We start from the raw sequence: 11735 nt of genomic DNA, 5'->3' as shown, positions 1-11735 counted from the left end.
CGGGGATAGTTCTCTCTCTCAGCTTCAAGGACAGTCTCTATGCACAGATCACACATGGATTTGCCTTCATTTCCAGGTCTTGAGTCTCTGTTCGGTCACAGGGTCACTGCTTGCATTTAGTCTCCATAGAACATTCAAGACTTGTCAGAGCGTCTAATGAGAGAAAGTCACAGCTGGGTGTGCATAGCCTTGACCGCGACATCTTCAGCATAGCTTACCGGAAACTCACAGTCCGCATCGCTACTCCTCTTATTCTTCGGCACCTGCCGGGCTTTCGTTCCGACTTCATCCTCCCTTCAGCTGGGATTTCAGGTGTGTGTTGCTCTTCCTTTTCACATTAACCCTTCCTGAAACACCAGTTGGTAAACTCCTGTTTTGTTCAAGAGCTGGATCAAGGTCGCCCCACAGACCCGGTAGCAAAGACCTTTACTGTCTATTGCAGCTATTCCCAAGGCTGAGGCAGAAGGAGCCGGCCAGTTCGAGGCACGCCAGGCCTAGTGTTTCAAGGTCAGCCTGAGTAACTCAACAGGCCAGTCTCAGACACCAGAACAAATTAGAGCTGGGGCCACAGCGCGGTGGTAGCACATACAAAGCTAGGAGTAAACATCACGCTGAAAAATGTCTTTCTCTCTCTCTCACACACACACACACACCTTCTTGCCTTGAGTTTCATTGTCTTTGTTCTGGAACACACGTGGATTTTACGTTATTGAGCTGCTGCCTTGCCACAACGCTCAACCTCTTGAAGGCGGGAGCCCGTCTCTGCGCCTAGGTTGCTGCCAGAGTCAACAAATGCTCAACAAAGGCCTGTTGAACAAAGTGGTGGGACAGTTTGTACCTCACACTCACGCACACGCTGCCTCGTGTTGCTCTTTTCATGTAAGTGGGACGTGACCGAGCTTTGATATGACTCACGATTTAATAAGCATGCCAGAATTTATATATCCAAATGAGGGCTGCTTCCTTCAAAGTCCTCGCTGTGTAAGGCTGGATTCGACGTCCCGTGATGCTGGCGTTTCCGCAGACTCTTCTACACGCCTCCCTTGGCTACAACCCTGGCATTTATAACACCTTCTCTTTCAGCATCTCCCATGCTACCCTTCCCCTCATTTATTATCCAACCTGTGTTGTTAATGTTGGGGGAAAATAAAAGGGGAGAGCCACGGCAATAAAAATTAAATGATGATGCTTCAGAGACTGTTCTATTTTTATTGGAAACGGCCAAGTCTCTTCTTCAGTTTTAAGTGTCTCAAAGCGACCAGGTGGGTGCTGGAGTACTAACTAACTTAACTGCTTTAAGCCAAACTGTCCTAAAGATTCCCAGCCCGAGCCCACGTGTTTCTGCTGTTGATTTGGCACGCTTAATTAAACCGCAGACTTTCAGCTTCATGGCGACGCTGTGCCGGTGCCCCGGGCCACCGGCTAAGTCCCAACTCCTGTTCACGGAGTTACAACCGAGTCCGTGGCGGGTCTCCCGTGTCTTCCCGGCTCTCTTGAGAAGTGACAGTTCTACGGATCCCGAGGGACGCGGAGAGAACTGAAAGGGCCGGTGCTGGGGAGGGCTGGAGAGGGCAAGCGGTGGCGGATCTGGGAGCAGGGCCGGGAGTTCCTGCTTCCTGCTCCCGGAGCGAGTGTCCTCGGTAGCCGCCTCGGGGAAGGGAACAGCCCTTCCTGCCGCCGTCCGCGTCCTTCCAGGAGCGCAGCGAGGCGCGCCCCACCCCGGCGGAGGGGACGGTGTTCAGCCGGAGGTGGTGGTGCAGGGGGGCACGGCTGGGGCTCAGCGCCCCCCGGGGGCGCGGGGGACTGGAGGAGAGCGGGAGATCGCTAGACCCGGGTCAGGGCGCGGGGGCGCGCGCGGCGGGGGGCGACGCGGGGTCCCCGGGAGTCTCCGGGTCCCGTGGCCGCCCGCGATCTCCTCCCGGGCTCCGCCCCGCCGCCGCGCAGCCCAGCCCCTTTCTCCGGCCTGGTCTCCTCCCCGACGTGCGGGTGGCAGCGCCACTCCCTCCGCTCCCTCCCCGGCCGCGCGCGTCTCATTCCAGCGCCCATTCCGCGCATTCCTGCCGGGCTCCTCTTGCAAACTCCGGCCCCCGGGGGTGGGGACCGCCGCAGCTCCGCGCTCCGGCCCCGCAGCCGTCGCCGCGGCTGGAAGACTTGGCGCCCCGGGCGGACCTGCTGCAGCCGGCCGATCGCTCCCACCCCGCCTCCCGAACCCTGGGATCGGTAAGGCTGCCGGATGCGGTCGACATCCGCGTCCCGCGTGGTCCCGGGCGGCACTAGGGGACCGGCGGGGCACGTGCGGGGGGTGGAGTTCAGGGGCTGGGCAGAGCAGTGTCTCCTGGCTCACGTTTTAGAAACTGGAGACTTAAGAGCCTCAACCAGGCCCCTTTCTACTTATCGGCCTGGAGAAGAGAGCTCAGGAGGGAGGCGTGTGGCTCGGACCGGAGGCGTGTGGCTCGGACCTTGTGCAGGGTTGTTTCTCACGGTGAGGAGGGATGGACGAAAGTTCCCCCTCCAAACTCCAAGGCACTGTAACCCTAGCAGACAGCCCAGGGAAGCGCCGCGGACCACACACACACACACACACACACACACACACACGCATACGCACGTGTCAGGGGTTCCAGGCACACCCACCGTTCGATTCTGTGAGTGAGTTCAAGCAAGGTATAACTGCGCCGGCATCCCTAAGTTTTGGGTGGACCTGAGGGAGAGATATCTGCGCGCTGTGACGCACCTTGCTCTCCGTAGGTGTATTTGTGCCGAACGTGACAGTGAGTGCCAGTGAGTGCATTGCCGGCGCTGCTGTCTGAAACCCCGAGTGTCAGTGTCGGAGTGGGTGTGTGATGATGCCTCTTCCCCGAGACTGTCCTTGCTGGAGGATGTTGGTTCTGGCTCCGACTTCTTCCTGCAGAACCGGAGCTGGGACAGTTCTTTGTGTGACGCGGGAGTTTGACAGTAGTGGTTGGAGGTGTCTCTCCGCCCGCCCCCCCACTCCATCCTTGCTGGGTTGGGCAGAGCTGGCAGGAAGCTGCCTACACTTGCCCCCCTTGCAGGCAGCTGTCTTTCTGAGGGAGAGTGGATCCTGTTGTGCTGGGGTGATTTAGAGAGCCGCTGCAAGGCTGAGATCTTTGCCCTTAGGGGGTAGGATGGGTTGTTGGGAATGGACTCCCTGAAAAGGAAGAGAACCTGTTAGGTTGTTTGCTTTTCAGATAGAAGTCTCATAATCTAGGCTGGCCTGGTTACTCCTACCTTAGAAGTTGGCTTTCATCCTCCTGCCTCAGACTCAGAAGACCAAGCTGGCCTTGAACGCACAGCAGTCCACCTACCTCACCCTTCTAAGTGTCGGGATTACAGGCTTGAGTCACTGGGCTTAGGTGACCATGTTGGATAGTGTTTGTAAGGTAGTCTTGAGGACAGGAGTGTCCACCAGCCTAGACCGCTTCTCAGGGCTCGTTCGCCTCTCCTTGATGCAGCGAGGGGAGAAAGATCTCTCATTCCTTAACAGCCAGGGTCTTGCTCTGTTACCCAGGCTGGGTTCAAACTGAGTGATCTCCTGCCTCAGCTTCCAGAGTGTCTGCCTCATCATCACAGATCCCTCATCGTCACAGTTTACTGCTCTACCGTGTTTCTGTTGTTTCCTCCTCTGCTGCTTTAGTGACTCGGGAAGGCTAGGGCTGCCTCGGACTTGTTAGCCGTGTCTAGGATATATTGACAGGAGAGTGGTGTGAGAGTCACAGACAGACTTGGCAGTCAGAGTTCTCCCTCATTAACACAACCCAGAGATGACGACTAGGGTTTCTCGGAAGGAAGGAACAGAAAACTGTGTCAAGAGTGGGGGCTCTGGTGTTTGTCTTTCCTCCTCTCCTGCTGATGTAGATTAGATAGTCTGCTGGGAAATACCTCGTATTCCTAACTGCTCAGGCCACGTGTGCCGCTGATCCACCAAAGCTCCTCTCATGGGGTAAGAATCCACTGGCGTGGGGTCAGACAGATCCAGGCATAGTATCTTTCTTTCTTTTCTTTTTTCAAGACATGGTATCTCTGTCGCCCCAGCTATCCCGGACTCACTTTGTAGACCAGGCTGGCCTCGAACTCACAGCCATCTACCTATCTCTGCCTCTGGAGTGCTGGGATTAAAGGTGTGTGCCACTACGCCCAGTTTGGGCACAGATCTTGATACTCACGGTCTTTAAGGCTTTGGGGCTCTGTTTTCTGATGAGTGGATTTGGGGGAGCACGGCTAGATAATACCTGTGCAGAAAGCTTGCTCTGAAAACTCAGTGCTGGAAGATCGCCTGTTGGCAGAAGCCAGGGCCCTTAGAGATGGTGTATCCTCTGTTTTCCTAAGCTTGCTTTGGCAAGAACCCTCCCTCCCTTCCTCTTCCACGATGCTGATTGAATCCAGGGTCACAGCAGGTGAGACTAGAGGATTTGGAGTGATTGTTTCTCTGCACACCCTTTGTGAAACCTCACCATGTTCATCCTGTTTATTTTGCCAAGGTGAATTGAGCCTTTGCTCTCTCGTGCCATGGGGAGGCCTTCCTTTGCTGCCAGGCAACATGGTTCTGTTCTCCGGTTCCCATATTCTCATTTCAATTTTTGCCTTGCCCTCGGTGTGGATTTGCTGAGCTCTGTCGGATTCTCTGCCAATGTCCAGCCCCTCTGGGTTCGGGGGAGGGATGGACTGAGTCCTCGAGAGGGACCATAAAATGTTTCGAATTGCACAAGCTCTAAGAGGCAGAGTTGGGACTGGAACCCAAGCTCTTCACCCTCTTCACTTTGAATTCTGTCTCCTGCTTTGTGGAGCCCGGTATCAGGGCCCCCGGACCCTAGCCACTTTCATCTAACGGGTGTGCAGACTGTAACGGTCTGACTCAGGTGGTGTCCACCATCTTGTACAGATAGAGATAGATGGTGGCAGGCGGGCCTTTTCGTCTGCATCCCAGCAGAAAGTATACAATTGTCTACTTCCTGGTAGGATATAAGCATGTCAGTCTGGGAGGACCTCAGGAGAGGAGGACCCCTCCCTCCTCCTTCCTCTAACGGTCTAGGTATTACTCTGCCAGGTGCGGGGGAGGGTGGTCTGTATGTGCACGTGTATACATGTATGTATGAATCATCTGTCTATGTATGTATGATGTATGCATGTACGTACGTGTGCACGTGTGTATGTATGTATCCATCCACTCTGTCGTTTTGCCTTTTCATTCTAGGGATGAACCTAGAGCCTCAAGTTTGGGCTTCACCCCTGGCTCTATCTTCTCCATCACCCAGGATGCCAATGTCACAGCCTCCTTTGGCCTCCATTCTGCAGTCTTGTGCCGGTGACGGTCACAAAGCAATACCTATTGCCAAACGTTTGTGTCTCCTCCTCCTCCTCCTCAGGGGAGGCAGAAGACATGGGTCCCTGACTTTGGACCTCGCCCTTCCTGTAGTTGATGCCGGTCTGGTGGCAAGTTGGAAATCCAGGGCTCCAGAGGGTGGCTTTGCTTCCTTGCCCCCTTGACCCTTCGTTGGCAGAAGCGGGAACACAGCTCTGTTTAAAGCTCTGAAATCGGAGCTGAACAGCTGCTCCCCAGCACCCTGAGGGCGGGGGTGTCACCAGCTCAGGGGCCCAGGTGGAGGCTGGGGTAGGGCGATGTGCCTGGCTGGGAGCATGGAGCCTCCATCCCCAGAGTCGCTGTGACCCTTTCTGAAACGACAGTTTTTCCTCTCTGTGCTGTCTTTAAGGTTGAACTTGGAGCGCCAGCCTAATCACACCTGTGCGGGCTGTCCCGGGGCTCCCGGCTGGTGGGACGGGATCCGTGGGAAATTTCCCACCAGAACTTCAGGCCAAGATCTGTGCCCGTCTGTTTGCTTGTAAAACAGGCCAGCTTCCAGCAAGGTAGGAGGATGGGCCAGCTCCCTGGTGCGGACCAGCTCCTCAGTCTGGGTGGGCAGGCTGGCCCCCCATGGGTGGGGACCCAACTTCCTCTGACCCAAACTCAATGGGAACAATAGACTTCAGAGGAGTCACAGGGGCAGGAAATGGGAGCTGTGCTAAGGCCAGGGTGACCCTCCTGGGGGTTGGGATTGCATATCCGGTTGAATGTTGGGGCCAGTGCAGAGGGCACTGGGGAGGGGTGGATGACACATTGGGTGGGCCCTGGGGTGGGGCTCTCTGCCTAAGGGGGCTGTTGACTCAGAGTGAAACCTGAGCGGGAGGACCCATTATTTGGCTGAGCTCTCTGTCCTGTGTCTTACTAGCACTAGCAAAGATCTTGTGTCTGGCTGCCTTCTGTCAAGTTCCCGACAGGCTCACCGGGCCAGGACCGTGCCTTCCCCTTCCTCTGGAGCCCCCAGGATGGCTTCACAAGTTGCCCTGGCCAGGATGAAAGACTAGTGCTGTTTCTTCCTGGCTGCCCTCCAACCTGGCTGCCCTCCACCTTGGCATTGAGCCCCAAATCGTAGTTGATTCGAGGTGATGTTGGGCAGAGCTCTGGGTACGGAGACAGCAGCCTTGGGTCCCTTGGAACAACTGTGAAGAGACTTCTTCAGCCACAGTCAGAGTGAGACAGTCAGGGGGAGATTCCTGCCTGCGGTGGGTGGTGGAATGTTTGAGGAGAGTGGACACTTATTTATCTCGCCACCATCTGTGGAAGGGAGGGACAGGCTCTGTGTGTGAGTGCTAAGGGGCACTTTGCTTGGGGAGAGCCAGTCAGTCCATGGAGTTTCTTGGTGTGAGTTCCAAGTTGCCAGATTCTCACAGGTCAGCTTTTGGGGTTCAAAGAACAGTCTCAGTGTGGCTATAGGGTAGGACCCCTGCTGGGACCCAAGAGGAAGTGGGGTAGAGAAAACACATGCTACCTTGATTCATTTCTCCAAGGGACCAGATGAGGGTGCTGGAAATGGCAGCGTACTGGGCTTCTTCATCCTTTGCCCAGATTTAGATCAACTTTTATTCCATTTATTGGTTTGTTTGTTTGCCATGCTCCTGGACCCCAGGACTGCTCCAATACCAGCCTTCTGTGTCAGAGTTTTACATAAAATCTCTATGGAGAGATGGAGTTTGAGGTAACTTGTCTCTAGCCTGCATTTGTTCCGTGTCATCTTTGGATGGAGAAGTAGTCTTTTTCTGTCTTTTTTTTTTTGTGTGTGAGTGTGTGTGTGTGTGTGTGTGTGTGTGTGTGTGTGTTGCTGGCACCAGAACGCAGGGCCTTGTTCGTGCTAGGCAGGCTCTATCACTGAACAACACTGTAACCTTTCAGTAAGGTTTTTCCTGGGAACAGGCGAAGGGATTGTGGGGTGTGTCTGGTTGAAGGACTGTCCTGGGCAAGAAGAGCAGAGACCCTCCCGCCTCTTCCCACAAGGGTGCTTTCTAATGGTAGACCCCAACTCTCTAGCTTTAGTCTCTGTCTGCCCTGTGGATGTTGAAGATATTAAGCAAATACTTGCTTGCAGAACGAGGTCTGTATCAAGTCAGCTGGCAAGCATGCTCTAGGAAGTTGAAGATTAAGCAAAAAGAAGACATAATTTTTTGTTTGTTTGGTCTGTTTTATCGTTGTAGTTCTGGCTGTCCTGGAACTTTGATTTGTAGACTAGGCTGCCCTGGAACTCAAGAGTTCCGCCTGTCTTTGCCGCTCAGGTCCTGGGATTAAAGGCCTGCACCCCCACAGCCACCACCACCACCACGGCTGCCGCTGGCATAAAATTTTTATTTGCCTAGCAAACGGTCGGTTTTCCTCCAGTGCTGGAGACTGAACCCTGGGACTTGGCAAGCACTCTCCTGCTTGAGCCACATCTTGGGCCCTTTCAAATTCTGTTGTATTGTTTTCTGAGGCGCGTATCTCAAGCTGGCTTCAGATTCATTGTGTAGCTGACAAGGACCTTGAACTGATGACTCCCTCAGGCCCCTTGTGACTCCCTTACCTCCCTTGTGCCTGTTACAGGCATGTGCCACCACCCTGGTTGGGTGGTACTGGAGGCAGGGCCGAGGCCTTTGTGCCAAGTAAGCTACATCCCCAACTCTTGATTTTTTTTGAGGCAGAGGCTTAGGTAGTCCAGGCTGACCTCAGCCTCAGTCTGTAGCTTTGGATTAATTTAAGTTCCTTATCTCTCTGCCTCTGCCATTCAAGTACTAGACGTAGCACCACTACGTCCTACTCTTTTGTTGTTTTGGACAGGGTCACACACACTGTTCTGATTATTGAGATTAGAAGGTAGGAGCCACTGCAACAGTGTGTGTGTGTGTGTGTGTGTGTGTGTGTGTGTGTGTGTGTGTGTGGCAGTTTTTGTGGCTTTATTTAAAGCATAAATAAAAATGTCTGCTTGATTTTTTTTTTTTTCCTGCTGTGTTGTGGTCCAGCATTGGAATTGGTGCTGCTGCTCTTTCCACGATGTTGTGAACTATCTTAGCACAGCAGGATTTGTGTACGTCAGGAGCACCTCGGCTTCTTGGCTTTGTGAAGAAGCCGCAGAACAGCGGGTACTTGCTTTTCTTGTTGTCATAACCAGTGCTGGGCATCAGGGTCTGGCCGTCAGATCTTCTCTGCACAATGTTTTTCATACCTCTGGGTTCCCACCAGTTGCACTTGATTTACTGGCTTGTGCCAGATGGACATCCTGGTCCCTTTCTGTGTGGGTGAATTTGTGCTTCCTGGGAGGTCAAAGGGCAGTGGTGATGCCGAGCAGGAGTGGGCGTGGAGGAGTGTGGGGACTCCTGTGCCTCTCGATCAAATTTTTAAAAATGTTATTGTGCGTATATGTGGTTTACCTGCGTGTGTGTTTGTGTACCAGGTGTGTGCAGTGCCCTCACAGGCCAGAAGAGGGTTCGGGATCCCCTGGAACTAGGGCTGCAGTTGGTTGTGAGCCATCACGTGAGTGCTGGGGAATCTAACACAGGTTTCTCTCGGGGTCTTTGGAAGCAGTCAGTGTTCTAAACCACTGAGCCATCACTCCAGGCCCTGTTTTCTCTGTCTGAGCCAAAGCCTCACTAAGGAGCTCGGGCTGGCCTTGAACTCATTATTGGATTCACAGAGTTCCAGGTGGCCTGGAACTTTGGATCTCCCCTTTTCCGCCTCCGGAGTGCTGGATGGGATGCCAGGCGTTTGTCATCATGCCTGCCCAATGTTTGAATGTCTTAACTGAGGCTGGTGGAGGGATTGGAAGCTGTCACTCATTACTGAAGGCAAGCGGCCCCTCTTTGTGGCTGCAGCAGAGGGGGTCCAGCGGGCCTGAGGTTACTTCCTGAGGCAGAGCTGAGCATTTCATCCCTCAACCCTTGGAGCCCCATCTTGGAATCTTAGGATGCTTACTTTCTTCCTTGTGTGGGAAATTGGACAGGATGACCTGGGTACCACCACTTCAGCCCTCTGTGGTACTGGGCCTTGGGTTTTCATATGTTAGCTTGGGAGGTCCCAGTATTGACGCTAGGGTCCCTCCTTCCCACCTGACATTCCTGCCAGAGGGAGGGAGAGCTACCTCCCAAACTGTGGGTGAGGGTGTGAGAGGGGAGTGTCTGGGCTGGTTGAGAAAGCGAACAGGAGGATATGGCAGTGGCTGTCTGGTCTCCCATGGTTACGTTACACTCAAGCCACACTTTGGTCCTGCCTTGAAGCTAAGGTGTAGGGACCCCAGAATGGCATAGTAGTTCAGATGCCAGAGGAGTGCTAGCCAACAGAAATCAGACCCAAATAAGAAGACTGCAGAACGGCTCAGTGGTAGAACATTTGGTGTGCCCGAGGCTCTGGTTCCATCTTGAGGCTGAGGCAGGAGGATTGTAAATGTGAGGACAGTTTAGGCTGTGGAGTAAGACCCTGGGCTGGGGTAGGGACTCCGTGGGATGCTTGCCTGGCATGTGAAAAGCTTGGGTTTGGCCAGGCAAGATGGCCTCACAGGTAAAGGTGCTTGATGTCACGCCTGACAGCCTGAGTTCTGTTCCTGGGACCCACATGGTAGAGGGAGAGACTCAATGCCCAGAAGTTGCTCTTTGGCCTCCCTCCACACTTTTGCGGTGGCGTGTGTACAGCCTTCTCCCCAGCAAACAAATGAAATACTTTTCTTTCTTTTTTTTTTTTTTTTGTGGTGGTGCTCACCTTTAATCCCAGTTCTCAATGGGTAGTGGTAGGTGGATCACTCTGAGGTAGAGGCTGATGTAGCTCTGTATGTAGCTCTAGGCTAGCCAAGGGCTTTACAGCGAGAGACCTTGTCTCAGAGTCAATAAACAAAACAACATGGGCTGGAGAGATGGCATAGCTGCAAAGGACCCAGGTTCAGTTCCTAGCCCCCACCTCAGTTGGGCAGCTCACACTGTAACTCCATTTCCAGGGGATCCAACTCCTCTTCTGACCTCTGCAGGCACCAAGCACACCTGTAACACACATGCATGTGCTCAGGCAAAGCAGTCACACACATAACATTAACATGTATGTACATATTAAAATAATATATACAAAATAAAAAAACCGTGTTACATTCTTAGTACCCCCTACATTTTTATAACATGTAACGAATGGCAGAGTCAGTGACAGGACATTCCCTGCACTGGCAAGGCCCTGGGCTCGGTCCCTATGATGAACTACCTAGTTGGCATTAGTCATAGTATTCATGTTGGCATTATTCAAATATTGAAAATCTTAACAGGGCATCCCGGTTCAGGACAGCCACGCCTCAGTGTAACCCATCACCCAGGGCTAGAGGATACAATTTGGACAGCGTAGCTTCCCAGCCAGCCTGCTTGAGTCTGAGCTTCCGCCGCGTCACCTAACAGCAGTGGGATCCAGGAAGGTTTCTTCAGGGCAGGTTATTTAACTGTATGGTGTGCTTCAGCTTCCCTTCTGCAGAATGACGCTTAAAAATGCTCATAGAAACCCACATTCAGTGGCTTAGACATGTCATTCCAGCATTCTGGATGGAGACTGAGTCAGGAGAACCTCAGAGTCCAAGGCAGCCAAAGCTGCATGAGACCCCATCTCAGCCAAAGAAAGAAAGACAAGAAGTCAATAGCAATTTCACACAGTTGACGTGAAGATTAAATGAGTTCATATTTAAAGTGCACTGGTCCTTGCTGGGCTCCTCAAGTGTTTGTCAAATGACTGACTTACAGATGATCCTTAAGAAGCAGACAAGTCGGGATTTTTAAGGAAGGGCTGGGATATGCCTGGAAAAGTCCAGTTGTGGAGTGGCTTGGGCAGGCGTGTGCCCTGTTGGGAGTCTGCTCTGTGAAACTGATTGCAGCAGGTGGGGGACATCGCCTGTGGCTGCAAGTGAGATACGACAGCTCTGAGGTGACGGGACAGTCTCCGGTCCATCGTCAGGCGGATCCCAAGGGACTGTCTGCCAGGCCTGGGAAACATGCTGGTGTGCAGGCAGCGAGCAGAGATCCTCAGAATGCTCCTTCATCCCGGGACCTCTTGTTGGGTTGGGAGGTCACGTCCAGCAGTTGGGAGTTTGAGAAGACACTGTATGGGTAGCTTCCTGCACCCCCAGAAAATGCTGCTGGCCTCAGCCCTCAGCCAGGCCACAGCATCCAGAGCACCTACTGTGTGCTCGGTGTGGGGCAAATGTAAATAGAAGGCCTGGTCCCTGGCCTGATGGCTCGATGCCCAACAAAGACTGAATAATGACAGCCTTCAAGATGAAGAAATAGTAATTAGAGGTACCAGTGACTCATTCTGATAGGGCTGGGAGGAGCCAAGGAAGGCTTCTTGGAGGAGGTGAGGGAGAAGCTTTGGGAATGGGTAGGGCTGTGACAGCGTG

At 53.4% G+C, this 11735-nt stretch overlaps 1 protein-coding gene across 1 annotated transcript in view; it reads left to right on the top strand.

Annotated features, from left to right (window-relative positions):
* The first annotated feature begins 1388 nt into the window (after positions 1 to 1388).
* Positions 1389 to 11735, top strand: part of Tead4 (TEA domain transcription factor 4) — a 74545-nt gene continuing 64198 nt past the window's right edge. The window contains exons 1-2 of the mRNA XM_055609398.1: positions 1389 to 1500; positions 1561 to 2220. Coding sequence (XP_055465373.1) covers positions 1389 to 1500; positions 1561 to 2220 — 772 coding nt within the window. The remainder of the gene's footprint in view (positions 1501 to 1560; positions 2221 to 11735) is intronic.

The sequence above is a fragment of the Psammomys obesus genome, unplaced genomic scaffold (genome assembly GCF_907164565.1).
Source record: "Psammomys obesus unplaced genomic scaffold, mPsaObe1.curated_primary_1811, whole genome shotgun sequence".
Classification (NCBI taxonomy): domain Eukaryota; kingdom Metazoa; phylum Chordata; class Mammalia; order Rodentia; family Muridae; genus Psammomys; species Psammomys obesus.
The sequence above is the reverse complement of the archived record's forward strand: the minus strand, read 5'-3'. Positions and strand labels throughout refer to the sequence as shown.